The sequence below is a fragment of the Terrapene carolina genome, unplaced genomic scaffold (genome assembly GCF_002925995.2).
Source record: "Terrapene carolina triunguis isolate 2854851 unplaced genomic scaffold, T_m_triunguis-2.0 Scaffold25, whole genome shotgun sequence".
Lineage (NCBI taxonomy): Eukaryota > Metazoa > Chordata > Testudines > Emydidae > Terrapene > Terrapene triunguis.
In genome coordinates this window covers 1,546,523-1,567,334 of record NW_020664376.1, presented here as the reverse complement: position 1 = coordinate 1,567,334, position 20,812 = coordinate 1,546,523, and the positions used below count along the sequence as shown (strand labels likewise).

At 42.0% G+C, this 20,812-nt stretch overlaps 1 protein-coding gene across 1 annotated transcript in view; it reads right to left on the bottom strand.

Moving 5' to 3' along the window:
- The window catches only part of LOC113406292 (gamma-aminobutyric acid receptor subunit gamma-3-like), a 515,367-nt gene that overhangs the window by 218,605 nt on the left and 275,950 nt on the right, over positions 1-20,812 (bottom strand). Inside the window, exons 4-5 of the mRNA XM_026650329.1 lie at positions 17,856-18,076; positions 14,130-14,212 (exon numbers count right to left, since the gene is read on the bottom strand). Coding sequence (XP_026506114.1) covers positions 14,130-14,212; positions 17,856-18,076 — 304 coding nt within the window. The remainder of the gene's footprint in view (positions 1-14,129; positions 14,213-17,855; positions 18,077-20,812) is intronic.

Sequence of the window (20,812 nt, the reverse complement as noted above, 5' to 3'; positions counted from 1 at the left end):
GAGTCTTCTGGACCGGGTGGGTCTTCTTCAGTCTGCCTTGCCCTCCTGGGCTATGGTGTCTACTGAGGAGGAAGCTGCTGCTGCCCTTCTAGCCCCACATGGGTCACTCAGCCTCACATCTCCTTTTCTCTCTCTCCCTTGAGATGGGGAGCTGTGCTGCAAAACACCCCCTGCAAGGCAGTATGGAGAAGACTCTGGTGCAGCTCCAGCCTCCCAGCAGTGGGAGTAAAAGGACACTGGAGGCTGGGGGAGACAGTGATGGGAGGGGGACAGTGGAGCGAAGGAAGGAACAGTGACTGGGAGGCAACTTCTGGGGCACCCTGGCCCAGATCTACAAAGGGATATAGGCATTTCAATGCCTAACCTTTAGGTGCCTAGAAAAATCACTGGAACAACAATGGGATCCACAAACACTGAGTTAGGCACCCAGGCTCCCTATACAATGAATGGGGAGAGAGAGGTGCCCAAGAATGGGATCCACAAAAGCCAGCACACCAGGCAGCTCCCCGCCTGAGTTAGCCAATGGGAGATGATGATCAGCGGGGTGTATCCTAAGCCCCACCCATCTCACGGAGTTCGATGCCTAAGTCTGGGCTGCAGGGAGGTGCCTCTCTCTGCATGTGATCCACAGCTGGGCACACCACTCCTAGAGTCAGGCAGCTTCCGTGCCTAAGCCGGTGTTTGCGAGAACGAGTTAAGCACCTGGCTAATGCACACTAAATGGTTTGGTGAGGGGTGAAGGACGATAAGGCAATCTCCCTTATAAGATTTAGTCCAGTGGTGAAGGTACACTCCCAGCATGTAGGAAACTCTGGTTCAATTCTTCTCATTGCTTAGTGAGGAGAAGGGATTTGCCCAGGGGTTTCCCACCTCTTAAATTAAGTATCCGAATCACTGGACTGTGGAATATTCTGATGCGGGGGGGGGGGGGTGTCTTTCCGTCTGTCTTATTGAGGATGTTAAACTGTAATGTTTAATTATTAATTGGGCTAGAAACTGAGTGAGAATCACTCTATAGCCCAGGGATTAGGGCACTTATCTGGAAAGCGGGAGATCCCTGGGCAAATCCCTTTTCCACATTAACCAAAGGAGGGAATTGAACTAAGGTCTCCCATATCCCAGGGGAGTATTTCATCCACGAAGCTAAAGGCTACAAGAGAGGTTGTCACCTTCTCGCTTCCTCTGGCTTGTGGCTTGTACTGGGGCTTAGGCAGCTGGCGGCCTGCCTGTGGCAGCAGCAGTGCACATACTCAGAGACAGAAACTGAGGCTCCAAAGAAACTTCTACAGTGAAAATTTACGGAGTAAGATTAGGTGCCTGCAGGGATAGGCTGCAGCTAAGCACAGGTTTTGTGGAGCATGAGGAGGTTTCGTGATGTCTAAAACTGTGGTTTAGGTACCTAAATCCCTCTGTGGATCTGGCCCAGTGAGGACATGAAAGATACAGGAGTAGGAGGAAGGTATTGGGTAGACATTGGGGAGGAGAGGAACAATAGGATGTGAAAGGCTGGAGGGGGAGGGTGTGAGAATTCTGGGAGAAAGAATAGGAGCTGAGGAAGACTGGAACACCGCAGGAGAGGTGAGAGGAAAGGAGCAGAGGGCAAGAGAAGGCTCTGCAGGGATTAAAGAGGGGGAGAAGAGGAAGGGAGGAGGACAGGTCTGTGGCAGGCTCTGCGGCAGGAAGAGAAGCTCACAGCCAGTGTGAGGGAAGTGAAAGGTCTGCTAGAGTCAGAGGTAGTTTTGGGGGCTAGGGGATAGGAAGATGAGCTGTCATGCCAATACATGTGTAATCAGAAAGTCAATCTTGGGGATAGATCTGGTCAAGAATTTTTCAACAAAATGATTATGTTGGAAAATAGATTTGTCAAACCAGAAACTTTTGACAAAAGCATATCCATTTTAACGAAACTTTTGTGGGAAAGGTTTCTCAGGTCTAGGATGTAATTTCTGATCAAAATGAGAGTGAGAGAGAGAGAGAGAGAGAGACTGAGGTTTGAGTCCCTGTTCTGCCTCACAGGTGAGTGTCCTGACCACCAGGCTATTGGATATTGTGGGATTTCCTTCTCTCTCCTTTTGCCAAAAAATCCAAAAGCTGTTCGGTTTGTCCTGTACACCATGGGAAAACCTTTGAAATCTCAAACAATGTAATGGGACAGGAAAACTGTTTCCTGTCAGCTCTCTACTTGGGGACCACACAGAGTCAGACATTTCAAGTGCAAAGAAGCTCTATTGACCTGAGGATGAGAAGTTCTGGCTACTGCTTGATTCTTAACATGTTCAGTGTTCACATTACTGTCGTCAGGAGAACCCCAGTTTTCAGTCAAATGAGGGTTTGCCTTGTTTGCATAGTGGAATAAGGATCCACTGAATGAACCAGTAATTATGTAAAAACAACCACCATAACTGAATGTTACTGAAGTGATATGACCACTATTTTGAATAGGATATGAACAAGGCTAGTAAAAAGAAAAAGACAAAAAAGAAATTGCAAAAAATGTAGATTTTTTTATAGTGTGTTTCAACGTTTTTGAAAACTCATATTGAACTTTTTCCAAAAAAAACCCTTTCAGTTTTAATTTTTAAAAGATACTCGTTTTTGAAGAAAAACAGACATTTTGAACAGAAATAATTTGATCAAAATTTTTCAACAAGCTCTATATAAGAACCATTTTGTCTACCAGAGAGACAGCAATTTGAGACCTAAAAGACTATTGTGGGATAGAGCATTAACATGTTTTATTGTTCTTGATGTATTCATACAACAAAGTAACTATAGGCATTTTTTCATATTATAAATGAGGCTCTTATACATACATATATATGCCACCACCACCACTTTGTGGTCACTGCAGCACTATGCGTTTTCTTGGAAGTCTCCCGTACAAGTACCCATTAAGCCTTATGTTGTTTATCTTATTATAGCTGATAGGTGCAATGACCAGCGTCATCTGGCAGCAAATTTTGTTAAACCTTGGCAGAAAATATTGCTGTATTTTCTATATAAATCAATAAAAACCTAAAGTACCAATCCCCAAACTAAATCTGTTCATAAGCTGTTGGGAAGAACCTTATATCTTCTAATGGCATCTCTTTTAGGTCAGACAAGAAAAGCTGTAGAGAATTTGAGTAAAGCCTTGACTTGGAGGGAAAAAATGGGATTACCTTGCACAAAGCATATATTATTAAAGTTCTGAACAGCTGTGTTTCCCTTACTTCAGTAAATATCTCTGGTGATGTATTATAACGTGGCTGCTTTCTGTCTACTAGAGGCAAGCTATGTTGTCTCATCAAAATGCTGATTTTTAAACCAACATTGTGAACAAATACATCTTTAAAATTATAAAGTTCCCTTTGTTTGAAAATCATTACTGATACTAGTAAGCTTGTCTAGACTTATCACCTCAGTGTAGCCCATTTGTTGATAATGAACAAAAGAACACACACCGTAAATTACCGGTTGTACCTTTCTCTGTCTTTTTATATTGAAAAAAGGCAACAGACCTTCCAGCATTAGAATATGGGCTACTAGCTAGCTTCACTGACTATTTGTTCTAAGGGGTTATCATTTTTATCCTTCATATGACATTGTAATTTTTTTGGAGAGAGTTGACAAAAAACTAAGTAAATGTTGCTTTTTGAACAAGTTTATAGGAAATACTCTAAACTTTGTTTAGCATGCTATTCGAGTAAGTAACCAGGTTTCTGGGCAGTCCTGTACAGCTGGCACTGAAGCCAGCCCTGCTGCAGCTTCACTCCTATCAGTATTAAAGCTATCTCAGATAAGTCTACACATGCTGCAGTAACAGACCTTGATTGCAGTGTAAACATTCCCTCCCTGAGAACTAGCTTTGAAACATTCAGGCCTTGTCTACACTTGCAAGTTAGAGCGCATTAAATCAGCCCCAGGCGCCATAACTCCTAAGGTGTCCACACTGACAAGGCACTTAGAGCGCCTGGACTCTGCAGCTGGAGCGCTCCTGGTAATCCACCTCCATGAGAAGCATTAGGGTTACCATATTTCCACAATCAAAAAAGAGGACACTGGGGGGGGAGGAAGCCCCGCCGTAGCCCCACCCCCATCCACTCCCTCCCACTTCCCACCCCCGACTGCCCCCCTCAGAACCTCAACTCCCCCTGCTTCTTGTCCCCTGACTTCCCTGACCCTTATCCACTCGCATGGGTGGCAGGGTTGTAGAAATTTTGGTGCTGCCCAGAATCCACCCCCCCACCTGCCTAAGGCTCTGGGAGGAGGGTTGGGTGGGGGGAGGAGGTCTGGGGTACAGGTCCTAGGCTGGGGATTAGGGTGCAGGAGGGGTGCAGGCTCTGGGATAGAGTTTGGGTGCTGGGTGCAGGCTCCGGGCTGGGGCAGGGGGTGGGTGTGCAGGAGGGGGTGAGGGGTGCAGGCTCTGGGATGGAGTTTTGGGGTGGGAGGGGGTGCAAAGGGAGGGGGTGCAGGCTTTGGGAGGGAGTTTGAGGGCAGGAGGGCGTGTGTGGGAAGGGGGAGGGGGTTGGGGAGGGAGTTTGGGGATAGGAGGGGATGCAGAGGTGAGGGCTGTGGGTCTGAGGATGAGGGGTTCATGATGCAGGAGGGGGCTCAGGGATGGAGCAGAGGATTAGGGTGTGGGGGGATGAGGGCTCTGGCTGGGGCTGGGGATGAGGGGTTCATGATGCAGGAGGAGGCTCAGGGCTGGGACAGAGGATTAGGGTGCGGGGGGATGAGGGGTTCATGATGCAGGAGGGGGCTCAGGGCTGGGGCAGAGGATTAGAGTGCAGGGGGGTGAGGGCTGGGGATGAGGGGTTTGGGGCGTTGGAGAGGCTCGGGGCTAGGGTGGAAGGACAGGGTAAGGGCAGCCTGTCTTCCCATTAGTGGATGGGGGCACTAGGACACGGGGTCAGCAGACAGCAGTTGCTGCCGGCTCTGGCAGTACAAGCAGGCAAGGGAGAGGCAGGCAGGGAGGGGGGGTCTCACGGGGGGGGGCGCGCGTGGAGAGGGGGTGGCAGGTGGAGGCCGGGGACCCATCCAACACTCCCCCGCTCCCTGACTGCCCCCCCGGACTCCCCTTACCATTCTGGCTCCACGTGTAGGCAAAACACGCTGCCCGGTGGGTCAGTTTGTGTGTTACACAGGGCTGCAGACAGAGGGAGGGGGGAGCAGGGGAGGGCTCTGGCTGCTGGAGGCCAATGGGAGCGGCTCAATCGGCCCAGCCGCCCAATCAGCAGCCGCACTCTGCATGGAAGGGAGGGAGGGAGGCGAGGGAGAAAAAAAACCCGGACATTTTAACCTTGTTACCAATTCCTCCCGGGCGGCTATTTAGAGACGCAAAAGCCGGACATGTCCGGGGAAATATGGACGGATGGTAACCCTAGAAGCATAGATCTTGCTGCGCCCGGGCTAGAGCGCCCGGGTATCAGTGTGGACGACGTGTTGCATTACTGCACTGTGATTGGCCTCTGGAAATGTCCCATAATCCCCTGAAGTCAAATGGCCACTCTGGTCATTGTTTTGAACTCGGCTGCAGGCATGTGACTATTCCCTTTCAAAGCTCCATTTCTGACAGCCCACATGCTTATCTGCTCCCGGACACAAAGCAAACCATTACTGTGGAATGCTCCTGCTGCAGAGTCAGGTGTGTGTGTGTGTGTGTGTGTGTGTATATATAAAAAAGAGAGAGAGGCGGGGGGGGGTAGAGACTGATGTCTGGTTTCCCCCTTCCCCCTGCCGCTGTCTGAACTTACAAGATAGCATACTGACACATTCTGCCCCCCAAAACCCAAAACACTCTGTCTCTCCCCCCACATACACATAACATACTCCCTGTCACACTCCCCATCCCCTCATTTGAAAAGCAGTTGGCAATCTATTAGGATGCCCATGGAACAATGGGATTGGGAAACCTGCATCATGTGATGCTGTGCCTGCCCCAGTAGGCATTACAAACCCCTTCCAAAGAAAGCTGCAGCCAATTGCACACTGGGATAGCTAACACAAGCCATTTGCTAACTACTGGGGGATCTGAAGAAACTTCTCTAATGGAAAGGGGGGATTTGATAGCAGCCTTCAACTACCTGAAGTGGGGTTCCAAAGAGGATGGAGCTAGGCTGTTCTCAGTGGTGGCAGATGACAGAACAAGGAGCAATGGTCTCAAGTTGCAGTGGGGGAGGTCGGATATTAGGAAAAACTATTTCACTAGGAGGGTGGTGAAGCACTAGAATGGGTTACCTAGGGAGGTGGTGGAATCTCCATCCTTAGAGGTTTTTAAGGCCCGTCTTGACAAAGCCCTGGCTGGGATGATTTAGTTGGGGTTGGTCCTGCTTTGAGCAGGAGGTTGGACTGGATGACCTCCTGAGGTCTCTTCCAACCCTAATGTTCTATGATCCTATGACAGGTCATCTATGACCCTCAGTATAGCAATTCCTATCTTCCTGTAAAAAGAAAGAGATGAAACAGCTAGGCCCCCAGTCACAAAGACTGAATCAAGAAATTTAGCTGTGTGGTATCCAGAACTCATTGAAGAGAACTTCTCAACTAAAAAGTGCAGATTAAGATCCAGATTCTTCCTGTATGCACATCTGTGGCATTCAGTTTATAAGAAGTCTGCTCTCGCCTACCAAAATGTCAATAATGAAAACTCAGCACGGGATATAAAATCAAGCTGGGTTCTTTCTGGCTTCTGCCTCACCAGTAATAAGATTCTGCAATCAGAACTTCATTAATAATTCTGTTGATGATACATGAGACAGAAAAGAATACAACGCTATCTGCCAGACCAGAATTTGTTTTTTTCAGGCTAATGGGAGGAAAAATAAAATAAAATAAAATAAAATAGTTGAAATCATTATTTTTGTCAGAAAACTAAATTGATGAGTCTTAATACCAAATAGCTAAACTGTAAATTCATAAAAGGAGTTTCTCTATTCCAAGGGATATATTTGGTGAAATGGAATTTTTATGTAGAAAGAGAGGATCTGTTTTTCCTACACACTAGTACAATAATAGATTTGTATGAAATTTATGGAAACTTTTTCACAACATTTCTTGCAATTTTTTAACCATTCTGTGTTTCATGATTTTGCATACCAATTTTTAAAAAATTGTTCTTGAAATTTCAGGAGACTGGTCATTTTTCACATTTTGAAGCATGCCTAAAATTGAGTAAATTAAGCCACTTTTGGTTGAAACTTCACATTTGCATATGGTTAACCTAACATGCATATATGTGTGTGTGTAGCCGGTAGGCTGTATATTTATTGTGATTGGACTGAGCAAAGGGCTGAGATCCAACATCTGAGTTCCATTCCCATCTCACCTATAGATTGGCTGCATCGTACCACAGTAGTTTGACACTTTGAACTTTGTTCTGTTAAAAGAACACTTGTAGGGTTCTAATTCTCTAAATTGATTTGGAGTTTGATAAAGCACATGTAATTCATTTAAATACCTTAAAATAACTGGAGCTGCTAAATATATCAACTTAAATTAGTAAATTAAGTAACTATAAACTGACTTTGGAGATTAGCTGCTACCACTGGGAAAAACAGCAAAAATTCTAGTAAATGAATTAATTTCTGTAATTACAAATATATCCAGTGCGTGACCTGTATTTTAGAGTTAAATCTTTGTTATTCAACAGCAAAAGGTTAATTTAAAAAAAAAATCTAGTTCTGTGGAGACCTCACTGGACATGTCAGCAGGATGGCAAACACCATATTGAATTCTTCCCTATGCAGTGATTGGATATGGGTCTGGGAGAGGGAGGAGCTGCACAACTCACATCTGGAGCCTTGAGTAATTACAGACACGCACAGCAGGAAAGCCCATCCCTTACTTCCTGCTGACAGTTGTCCCCATACTGGATGATGGGAATGCCACATTAAGGATGAGGGGAAAGCAGTGGACATGTTATTCCTTGACTTTAGCAAAGCTTTTGATACAGTCTCCCACAGTATTCTTGCCGACAAGTTAAAGAAGTATGGGCTGGATGAATGGACTATAAGGTGGATAGAAAGCTGGCTCAATGTCAGGCTCAACGGGTAGTGATCAATGGCTCCATGTCTAGTTGGCAGCCGGTATCAAGCGGAGTGTCCCAAGGGTCGGTCCTGGGGCCGGTTTTGTTCAATATCTTAATTAATGATCTAGAGGATGGTGTGGACTGCACCCTCAGCAAGTTTGCAGATGACACTAAACTGGGAGGAGTGGTAGATACACTGAAGGGTAGGGATAGGATACAGCGGGACCTAGACAAATTAGAGGACTGGGAAAAAAGAAATCTGATGAGGTTCAACAAGGACAAGTGCAGAGTCCTGCACTTAGGACGGAAGAATCCCATGCACTGCTACAGACTAGGGACCGAATGGCTAGGCAGCAGTTCTGCAGAAAAGGACCTAGGGGTTACAGTGGATGAGAAGCTGGATATGAGTCAACAGTGTGCCCTTGTTGCCAAGAAGGCTAATGGCATTTTGGGCTGGATAAGTAGGGGCATTGCCAGCAGATCGAGCGATGTGATCATTCCCCTCTATTCGGCACTGGCGAGGCCTCACATGGAGTACTGTGTCCAGTTTTGGTCCCCACACTACAAGAAGGATGTGGAAAAATTGGAAAGAGCCCAGCAGAGGGCAACAAAAATGATTAGGGGGCTGGAGCACATGACTTATGAGGAGAGGCTGGGGGAACTGGGATTGTTTAGTCTGCAGAAGAGAAGAATGAGGGGGGATTTGATAGCTGCTTTCAACTACCTGACAGGGGGTTCCAAAGAGGATTGATCTAGACTGTTCTCAGTGGTAGCAGATGACAGAACAAGGAGCAATGGTCTCAAGTTGTAGTGGGGAAGGTTTAGGTTGGATATCAGGAAAAGCTTTTTCACTAGGAGGGTGGTGAAGCACTGCAATGGGTTACCTAGGAAGGTGGTGGAATCTCCTTCCTTGGAGGTTTTTAAGGTCAGGCTTGACAAAGCCCTGGCTGGGATGATTTAGTTGGGAATTGGTCCTGCTTTGAGCAGGGGGTTGGACTAGATGACCTCCTGAGGTCCCTTCCAACCCTGATATTCTATGATTCTAAGCAGAGGGTAGCTAGCGAAAAGCCCACATCTGCTCACCTGCAGAAAGGTCGATAACTGGCAACGGGCAATTTGGTTGGTGTTTTTGTTCCACAAACGCCAATATTCCTTTAATTAACCACCATGGCTTTATGTGGATCAAAAACAACAGGAAACAATAAATTAATAAAAAAAAAATAATCAGATCAGCCCAGTGAGATAGCTCTTTATTTGTATATCTCACATTATTCTTGGCTCAGTCTCCAGCTCAGATATATTTCTAAAAGTGGTAAATCTTCAAACTCTGCCACACAGATTGTTCCAGACATTAATGACGCAGTAAACGCACAGTCCTGCACTTTCTGACACTCTATCTACTACAGTTGGTTCTTGAACAATCAGCTGCCATATGGTATGGCTGCTGGCAGTCATGTGCTTCTGCCTGACAGGGTGGAGCAAGTGCAAGCTCATGCTGAGCATATAGATGAGAGGTAAGCTCAAGAAGCCTCTTTGATACATGGCCCCAGGTAGGTCCTGAGGAACAGGGAGTAGCCAGAGATAACCTATGCCATTTTTCTTTTGGCTACTATTGTATTTGTTACTGTTTAAAAAATGCAAGACGCTGAATGCTCCTTCTGCTTACACTGGCTGAGAAGAGCAAAAGCTCCGGCTTTGGGAGATGGAGGATGGAAGAGGCGAGGAGGTATATGGCTCCAGTACATGTTTCTAATCTCTCCAGAGCCTGTGGAAGGCATCACAGGCATCTTATTAAGGTAGGGCAGGAAGATGTTGATGGGTAAAAGGTTGTTCCTCTTCTAACCAGGTAGATTTCCAACAGGAAATCCACACAGAAGTTAATGCTTTTCCAAGCAGTTTTAACTCCCCTTCAATACCGTTAGCCCCATCCCAGGAAGTAGAGATGCATGCAGGGGTTTGGTTTTTTTTGTGCCTTTTGCTTTTTACACGCACAAACAAAACCTTATTATGAAAGAACCACACAGGCACACTGAGATCCTAATAACCATATTTACTAATTATATACAACGTGCAAGGCCTGGCTACATATATACATTGGCTTCTCAGGCAAGGTTCGATGGCATCTGAAACATAGAAGACAGTGAGGGTCAAAGCTAATTAAAGGAATACTGCCCAATTCCTATACATTAAAGGAAGGCAGCATGATTCCCAGGGACCAGGAGTTGCCTTGGAAATGCCACAGGCTTGTACCCAGGGAATTGGCTCCCGGAACTACTATCTTTCCAGTTCATGGGGCTATAGCCTGTTTTCCTGCAGTGCTCTAGGTTCTGCTGCATCACTAACCACAAATGAGTTCAGAAACCACTTTAGAGGTGAGAGAGAAGGGAATACCATGAAGTGAACTATGCAGCATTTCTAGCTAATGTTTCCTCCTCCCATGGGTTTTCCAACAAGAGGGAATGATTAGGAGCTAGTAATCAAAATAAGTTAAATTAGCACAGTAAAATGCCCCCATCCAGCCCACTGTATTCTTCTGACTCTTCCTGGCAACCAGACCATTTGACTCCAACATACAAAAAGCAAAGAGAAAGGCTAGGAGTCAGAAGGTCTTGCAAGGACCTAGCTCAGTCTAAAATGTATTTGGTAAAAATTAAAGGAAATGTTTAGAAAAGGTGCTAAGTTTTAGATATTAACATAGTTAATGTTCAAGTGTCTGTGCAGCAGGATAGGTTATAGTCTATGAAGTCTGAGTAGGTTTTTTGTGGTTGCCTGCAATTTAACTTTCGATTGTGTGCGCGCGCATGGGCATTCTGCTATAAATTCTACAACCATTTAGGTTTTTGTTTTATTCACAAGACAACACATTGTGGAATCTAAATTTGTAATAAGGTCCTCCCCTTGGAAATTTGGCATAGCTGACAGTAATAAATCATTCAGCCATTCACCTCATAAGTCCTCTGGAGCGTCATGTATCTTCAAATAGCAATGTGTGTACATAACACTGAAAATATAATGAAGCTATAACACAAACAAATCCCTGAGGAGATGTTCTACATGAAAATTTACAAAAGAAGTGCTAAGATAGTGCTAAAGGTAGCAATAAAATAGCCTTCAAGGAAAGGAATGTCACTTGATAACTTAAAAATAACCTCTAGTGAACGGCATTATTACAGCAGGTGAGAAAGTTGGAGAATCATTTTGTTATAGTTTTTCATGTGTTATTTGCATATATCAAGAAAACTGTAAAACTGAGACAAACAAAACTCTTGACTATGCCCATATAACTGCCATTTCCTCAGATGGTGTTGCATGCATGCACCCAAAGTTAGAAAGATTTTTTTTGTCTAAAAGATTTAAGTTATGATAAAACAAGTCAGGCCAAGATCAAGTTTGAAATTTAGCTATGGGCCTGAACCTTCTGATATTCAAGTCTTATTCAGTGCAAAGTGAAGAGTTGTTACTCGAAATAAGATAGTGGCACAGAATACAGCTTAATTCCTTTCTGGAGCTGCCCCCAACAGTTATTATGCCTCCAAACTGAAGAAAGGACTAGGATGATTTCTCTGCCTGTCAAGAGTTGGCCATCTTCTCTGGATATTGATAAAGCTGGGGTGTCAAACTCATTTGGCAGCAAGAACCAAACTCCATTTTTGATTATGGTCCATGGGCGGGGGTATACATTTAAAACTACACACTACCTTCAGCAAGATAGCAATGGGAGGTTTACACAAAGATCCAGGGTAAAATATGGACTTTATGTACTATATAAACTATTATTTGTTTGTTGAGTAACTTATTGTCACATTCAATTTCTCTGGGAAAATCTGCTCCCTTGTAGAACTGCTACAATCTTGTCCATTATTTCTCTTTCTTTCCCATCCTATTTTTCTGTTCTCTCCCTATTTCCACCTCTCTGTGGGCTTAACTCCCACCTCCTCTCCCATTCCATTCACTAAAATGATCATCAATAAAGCAGTTCATGTTGACAATATAGCATTATCATTGGACTTTAAAGTTGACACTCCAGTGAGATTAATATAGACAGGGGAGTTAACAAATCTAAGTAATTGTTTCAGGCTGTCTACAGACTCAAAGACATTTCAGCACTAGTAACATTTGGAAGATTACTTTTTATTTTTAATGACAAGTTAGATTCTACACAATCTGAATACATCAAATGGGCTGAATCTGGCTCACAAGCTGTATGTCCTAAAGCATTTTTGCCCAGGATTTACATATCCATCGAGCTCATAAAAATACTCAAAAGTTCATTTTTTAAAAATGGAATTGAATCAATTGCACTGTCTTTTTCCCCCCAAAACATTTGCCTTGTGGGAGGAAAATACCTCCATGCCCCGAACTTGGTTCCAAATCCTGTTTCAAACTGGACAAGATGAATACTCTTCTACACTACCAATATACTTCCCAGGGAAAAAAAAGTAGTGTGTATCACATAAATGTGTTTACCAAATGGTGTTACCTCTCTACTTATTTTATAGATATGATGGGAAAATGATATTATTTAAAAGGAAAAAGAAAATGATAGCTTTCCCAGTCCTTCACTCCTATCTACAGAGTACATTCCCTGAGATACAGGATTTATCAAAGTGTACACTTTTTGTTAGAGCCCTTTTTAAAAAATATTGACAGCACATCACTGACGATGAATGATCTGTTTCAGGAAGAGGGAGTACTCTGTGAAAAATACATTTTTAATGCCTTTTTCACCCGATCATCCTAAAAAGAATCTTTTCCCCAAAACTTTTCATGCATATGAGTGCAGGTGAATGAATAGGAGAGAATAAACACACTCCTTACTACGGATTGCATTAAAAAAAAAATTAAGTAACTGTGAGCCTGGCCAGAAGAAAATTGTCCTTTTGGAAGGGAACACCAGTTAGAGTAGGACTGAAATTGGATTCATTACTAAGCACTCATGAGTCACACAATCAGAATGTTCAATGTGCTGAACATTCCCTTCCTTTAGAAGGCAAATCCCACCTCAGGGGATAAACAACTGGGGTTTTTTTTGTTTTTTTGTTAAACCATTCAACTTTTATTTTTGGGTACAGAGGCAATCAGGAATGTGCCTTTAGCAAATTTTAAAAACAATTTAGAAAGTCATAAACCATGTTTGTAGGGACCCGTGGTATTTGCATACACACACAATACCTAGCATGATGATATTATGGGTTAGCTTTCACATTCCTGACTTTCTTTTCTAAAAAATCTCACTAAAACTTGACTTTTAAGATATTAAGGAAAAAGCCTGTGATGAGAGTCAGATTCAGTAAACCAAATGCCATGCTTGTCCTTTTAAACATCACTTACTACATTTGGATCATGTTTGTAATTACATTTCTGCAGCAGCATAATGTTAATTGAGATGTGCCATCTCCCATCTCTGGGGTGTTCATGTTAACAACAGGATTCCTGCCAACCTCCCACAATGATGACAGCATTTATAGACAAAATTACACACAATACAATACAGTTGGAACTATCATGCAGCTGAATAATACAAGAAAAAACAGCCTTGGTCTAATGATACAGTCCATTTCTGAATTATGAGGCAAAGTTACTATCATGCTATTTCTCATAAACTCAGACATCAGAGATGATGGAGATCAGTTCTCCATCTAGTTCACAACTGCCCTTGGCAGCACCATTTACACACTGATCTCTCTAAAAGGAAATTTTAATCTTTGGCTTGGAAAATAAACAGGAGTAGTATATATAGATGTGCAGCCTATATCTGAACTGCACATCCCATAATACAGTAGGTTCTCTTCTCAAATATATGTTACATTATTTTTATAACCATCTCATCATAGCAGACTGATGTGAATATCTGCTCCTTGTTAAACTGTAATTATGACTGCAAACAGAGATGCTGGTGCTTGAGCTCTAGCGGTATAACTCTACATGGGGCATTTCATGACAAAAACTTCTGCCATGAATGCTGAAGCGAAAACACATATATATATGATAATATCAAAAGCAAACCTCAGCTTCCAGTACCTGTTCAGGAAAACCTGAACAACCTGACAGAAATTAGAGACAAACTGGTGCCTCTCCACAAGGTTCAAGTATAACAGATATGCACTGAAGCAGTACTTACAACTAGAGAATATCAACGGGCAAGAATGTTCATCCATTGGGAAATTATGTAGCTGCAGCTGGCATTCTGCATTGATGGTGAGTCTGTGGAAAAACCAGGTAATTGTCACTATAAATCAGCACAACGAAAAGTTAAAGGAACATGGTAGGGTAATCGTTGGTAATTGTCCAAGACACAATTGGGAAATTTTGAAGCATTGCTACAGAATTAAATGCTCGGAAATGGGTGATATGGCTGTGCATGCATGCATGGAAACAGAGCTTTATGCAGTGTTGTATGGGTTTTGCTTGGTATTTCATTGTAAACTTAATAGCCCAATCGGTGATATTCTTTCTCCCATGTTAGGTGACCATTTTTAAACTAGTTACTATCTATACTTCTTATCAAAGAACTTTTAAAATACATGTAACAAAAATATGCCCAATTAACATAGGCCAGCACAAATGTTTGCAAAAATATCTACCACATTTTAAAATGATGTTTAAAATGGTTTACTAACACAGGGCACACTACAAATAAGACCAGTTCTTAAATTACCATTAAGACAGGGGGTTCAGTCCATTAAACTACAAAGTCAGTCTATATATCTGACTAGATCATATCATATATTAGTTTTATTTGAAAGCTATTTTCAAGTAATGGACACTATATTAATTTCACTGCTGAGTTTGCCCAGCAAATGACAAATTTTAGGAAAACTAATTAAAAGGTAAACAAACTAGATTTGAGAAGGTCTAGATGCCTTAAATTTGGGCTGACAGCCAGAGAAATGTCTATCGTGTTTAAGCTCAGTTGTAAGTAAATTAGTTCTCTCTGCCCAGGAGTTTTACTTGTACAACAGGACAGGATTCCAAGGTTGCATACCTAAAAGTGGCCAGAGAAGAGGAGGACCTGGCACAAACTTGTACACTGATTCTTGAATTTAGAAATTTAGTCAACTCAAGGCTGTTCTTTCTGAGACATCCACAGTGGAGAAATTGGAGGTACTACAGCTGTCTCTTACCTACAGTTCTGTAGAGTCAATAGTCTGCAACAATAAAGACTGCCTACTTGTTGCTGAGTTTTCTGTCCTAGCTTGTGAACATTAAGGTTTATAGAGTTCCTCGTACACAGAGGAAAGGTTGAGTGGTAAAACTGGAAACAGAACTCCTTGCATACATGTAAAATGCTCAGTTAAGCAAAGGAGGGCTGTAACAGGTTCAGCTGGGTACTGAGCTCCCCGTGACGTGGGGTGGCTCGGCAGCATCCTCCCATCAGTCTTCCCTCTCTTCAGGGCTCCCAGTTAAACTCCACAGGCCATTCTGGCAGGGATTTCTTTATTTTCCAAAAACAGTGAATCAAAATTACAATAAAATTAGGGAATTACCCTGCCTGCCTTCGTCTCTGCCCTCAGGAGTATCTTTTCCTGTCTCTGGCAATCCATGAAGTTCCTCCTTCTCTGCAGTTCCTGCTATTCTGTCATCTCCCCTAGCTGGAGCTCAGCCTTCTGGCTCTGGCTTCTAGGCCCTAAACCCTCTCTCAATCAGGTTCTCCTACAGGAGCCTTCTGCTTACTGCAGCTCTTCTCTGCCATAGATTCCTCTTCCTGTCCTCTGCTCTCCTCTTTATAGACAACAGCTGACCTCTATCAGGCCCCATTGAAAGGCAGTTAATGAGACTCAAGTGGACTGGACCAGTTCCCTCTTAAAGAGCCCAGTCTACCCTTTGACACGGGCCAAATGTTTTTCTGATTAACAGCGTATGGTAAGATATTTTTGCAGTCCATGGGACAGATGGTGGTGTTCACAGAGACACCTATAAAACTCCATTACTTCAGTGAGGTTTCACAGTGCACAATTTGGCACAAAATATAGCACCAAAAATTGTTAGATAAAAGGGGGTGCATACAAAAACTAACCAAATGAGCATCTTCTCACATTCATCAAGGTCCTGTTTGAAAGCCCACTGAAGTGACTGAGAGACTTTCCATGTACTTCAGTGGGCTTTGGATAAAGCCTCAAAAAAGGAGGATACTGAAAGAACATGTAGGATACAGCTACACAGCAATTAAACACCTGCAGCTGGCCTGGGTCAGCTGACTTGAAACTTGTGGGGCTCAAGCTGTAAAATTGCTGTGTGAACATTCAGGCTTGAGCTAGAGCCTGGCCTCTGGGATACCGTGGGGGGGGAGGGTCCCAGAGCCTGGGCTCTAGCCCGAGCCCGAACATCTATATAGCAAATTTTAGCTCCGCAGCCAGATCCCAAGTCAGCTGACCCAGGCCAGCCACAGCAGTACCACCGGTCTTTTATTCCAGTGTAGACATACCCTCAGTGGTAGTTTCCAGCTGTTGTATTCCTTTCTTGTTTGACAGTCTGTAAATAGGGACACTTGTCATTGAAGCTCAGCTTCCATATGCAAGTATCATCAGCGTGACGATGCACTGAGGAGGTTGAATACAATCAGTGCAGCAACTGTGTAGCATGGAAGATATATTTTACAGATAGATTGTTTGCTGTATAGGGAATCTTGTTTATTGTGGAATTCCACTTTTGAACAGTTCAGCTCCTCCGCTGAATAAAAGCAATTTTTCTTTATTTGAATGCACCCTTTTAATGCAAATATATACTTTATGGTATTGTCTTGCTTAGATAAACTCTAACATATTTCTTCCAGTAGTTCTCCTTTTTGACAAAACATATGATGTGCTATCTTCCAGTGTGACTTGTATATAGAAACTGGCATTGATGCTAGTATGCACCTAAACATGAGCATACTAGCAGAGGAAGAATCTCTAAATATATATTTTGCATCTTTTTTCCTCTGCAGAACTCAAAGCATTTTCACAGATTGGTAGAATGAGGCACAGAGTAATTACTTGACTTGCCCAAGATTACATAATAAGAAAATGACACAGACAGGAATAAAATCCAGGTCTTCCAATGTCCAATTCAGTGCTCTAAACAGTGGATCAATCTGTCTCCAGAGGCTCTGTTTGGTTCAAATACACACCTAGGTGTATACCTGAATCTAATCTGAGCTAATCTGCCCTCCAAAATAGAGCTGGCTGGGAAATGTTTTTTCCCTTCCCTCTGAAAAATTTCAACAAAATTGTTTTTTTCTTATTATTTGCAGAAGTTTTTCTTTGATTTTTTTTTATGAGGTAGGGAATCTAAAAATTAAAACTGAAAATGTTTGGTTTACTTGGAACAGCAACCCAAAAGATGTATGTGTGTTTTTTTATGAAAACACAAAACAATTGACCAAAAAATGACATTTCACGCAAACTTCTGTTTTGTCAAAAAGCCATTTTTCATCAAAAATATTTTGATTTTTTCCCCAGCTCTACTGTAAGCCAAGTCAGGAAGTTTTATAGAAACTATTTCTCTTGCAAGATTTCTGGGATTACATGCTTCTGGCTGGATTACAAACACTGAGAGAGGAACCTTTCTTGTAGAATTTTTGACACTTCTGCTTTCGGTTCCTGAATATGGAAGTGAAGAAAGGCACAAAAAGTTTTTAAAAGAATAAGCAAGCTTTTTTAACCTAAAAAATGGTTTAGCTTGGGGCTTAGTTTGAATTTTGGACAAATATTCATGTCATTTGTTTTAAACAGTATCAATTTGCCTGTCCCTAAAACAGATTCGAATATAAGTTAGGAATAAGTTAAAAAAACCAAACCAAAACATCTAAAAATACTCTGCAGAAAAAGAGACCAAATACTTTCAGCCACACACTCCTACTTCCTACCTTAAAGTATACAAGATTTTCCCATCATTCCATATTCTCAGAAGCTGATTGGGTGTAGTGATCCAATGAGCTTCTGCTGTTTTAGAATTTCGGAAGATAGTGTCTGGTATCCATATCAATCCAACCATATTGCTGTTTAGAGTCAGTATTTTCATGGTGCTGTTGAAACGAAGGCGGCTGTCTGTCCATGTCTGAGCAAAAAATATATCAATTTGGTATTCCTGTAATAAAAGCACAACATAAAAACTGAAGTTGGTTCCACGCATTCCACTTATATTTGGTCTTTGATAGGATATAGTTAAAGGGCTGTAGCCTCAGTCAGTGTAACGCGACATAGCTCTATTAAAATCAACGGATCTATGTTGATTTACACCAGCTAAAGAGCTGGTCTTTTAAAGTTTTTTTGTTTGTTTGTTTTCATTCTCAGAATTAGTTTACTTTAGGGGAAAAAAATAGAACATGATCTCCTGCATTGGCCTTTTGGCTTAGCATTCTCTGCCCCACCACACAGTCTTAACCATCCTTCTCTGTGTGAAGTCAGGGAAGTCACAACTGGACAATATATCTGCAGTGGCTTCCCTGCCTCAGTGTGAAAACAGAGGCTTTAAGGAGCTGCTATATGATGAAACAGCTGTTTGAGATTCAGGTAGCATTAGACAAATATGGCTAGTGATTAAATAAATCAGCTGAAGAATGACAAATTATGTGGAACATGGCAGCCACACACACACACACACATATTAATTGTTCTGTTGCATGTATAGCCTACAGCAGAAAGATGCCATGATCATAGATTCTAATTTATTTTTCTTTACAGATACCTCATGTATTTCAAATGCCAAGTGCCAGAACTCTCTTAAACTGCCATTAATATGCTAATCCAGATGCTACAATCTTATCTTTTCCATAGTTAAATTTTATTGCCATGTTTCTGTTAATAAGTAGTCATAATAAGGGTGATAAAATAGAAGTTACACACACACACACACAAGTATGAGCATGTGTATATATTATTACATACAAAAAAACTTTGTTAACAGATAGATATTTAAGTTTCAAAATCCAGTACTTAAAATACCAATTCCACATCTGCCAGTACAACCTTCATTCTGCATCCTGGTGCATCCAACCTATGCATTGAATGATGGGAGGATCTTGTGGGAAAAAATGTGATTATATAAAGACTTTATCATAATGCATAAGCATAAAGGGGCAGAATGAAGGGTTCCTGGTCAATATGGCAGTTCCTTGCTTGAGCCTTTGTCCAGCCTAATTTTCATTTAATGTAGGTTTTTTGCATGAAGGTTCCTTGGTGATTTTTTTTTTAAAGGAAAAAAGTACAAATCAATTCTATTATGCACCACTGTAACAACTTATCATGTATTATTAGCAGGTTTTGTGCCATGAATTTATCCTAGTATTCTAACTGTATTCTAGGAGCCATCTGGTTACCCTGCATTATTCCTATAATTACCATCTTTTGCAGGCCATCCTTCCAGAATTGATGTTATAACACTATTTATTGTTATTCATTGACACTATTAGCCGAGAAACACGCTCTGGGACTCTCACCTTTCCATGATGAATGATCGATGGATATGTAAGAATTCTTAGCATGTATAGGAATAGCAGGTAATATATCACCTTATGACTTGCAGCATAGCTACTAACAGTCCCTAGAACCTTTCCCTTTAGCCTTTCTAGCTGTGATTTTTCTTTTTAATTAGCTTTATTTTGACAAGAGATTTGACACTGAAGGGGACTTATTTTCATCTTGGTGTGCAGGGAATTGCGCATCTCTGTACATTGAGACAAGGAAGTATATCAAAGTATCTAGCTCATACTGATTGTTATTTCTATTTTTAAATACATGGGAAGTGCTCAGAAATTACAGGGATGAGGGAAATGGTCATAAAACTACCCACCTATATATATTTATAAATGTTCAAAAATTATTGTTTCCTCACTTTGCCATTATTGCAGAGAGTGGATTATTCACATTATGTTCTACTATTTGCCCCATCTCTGCCAGCTCCTCATTGCAACACCCTGGAGAAGAGAGGCTTGTATGTATTTACCTGATACAGAAGGGAATAGGCCAGACATGGCCACATGTATAGCAGTTTTCTCTAACTGCTGAGCTAGTGGAACTGTTCCTTTAGCTTGCAAGCGGAGACCAGTATTTATGGAGCCAAAGGCTATGATGCCACATATATACAGCTGGCTAATGAGCGTGGTGTATTTATAAACAACAATGGATTGAAGCAAGATGTTCATATTTGAAATTATTTGATAGGAAAAGAATGCTTATTTTGATTGCCAAATTATTTCTAAATTTAGGAGCAGCTGTAATTCTCTTTTGGGATATTGTACACACTTAGGATTTTGCTTATGCAAAAGGAAAGACAGCCCTGAACTGTTTAATTAATGTCCACCATACTTTTCTTCCCCATACTCTCCACAACACACACATTCCTTCTTTTTAAGTATTCCAGGAGGTAAGGTAGTCCAGTTGGCGTTTCCTGTTAAGTACTACATTTAGAACTGCCCCTAGAGGTTATTCAAAATACAACTGGTAAAGCATAAGACCGGGATGGGCAGATGCAACTCCATTTACTTGAATGAGTTGTTTAAACCAGGGCTGAATTTAAGCCTGTGTGCATATATAACTGCATTGGATCCTCTAGTAATAAAACATGGCCTATTGTTTTAAATGTGTCTCTCTGTCCTATGCTCAGCGTGAAATGATTTATTTAAGCAGTATCACACAACAACTCAGTAAACAGCATTTCCCCCCCCCCCCCACATATTTCCTAACAATTTAGCTCTGTTTAAAAGTAACACATTACAGATGCAATAATAAGGGATAAACAGATATTTACATCTGATATCTGAACTGTAATTTCCCCTTTTTCTTCATCCATTAATCCCTTTAAAAAAGGATGCTAGATCAGTTC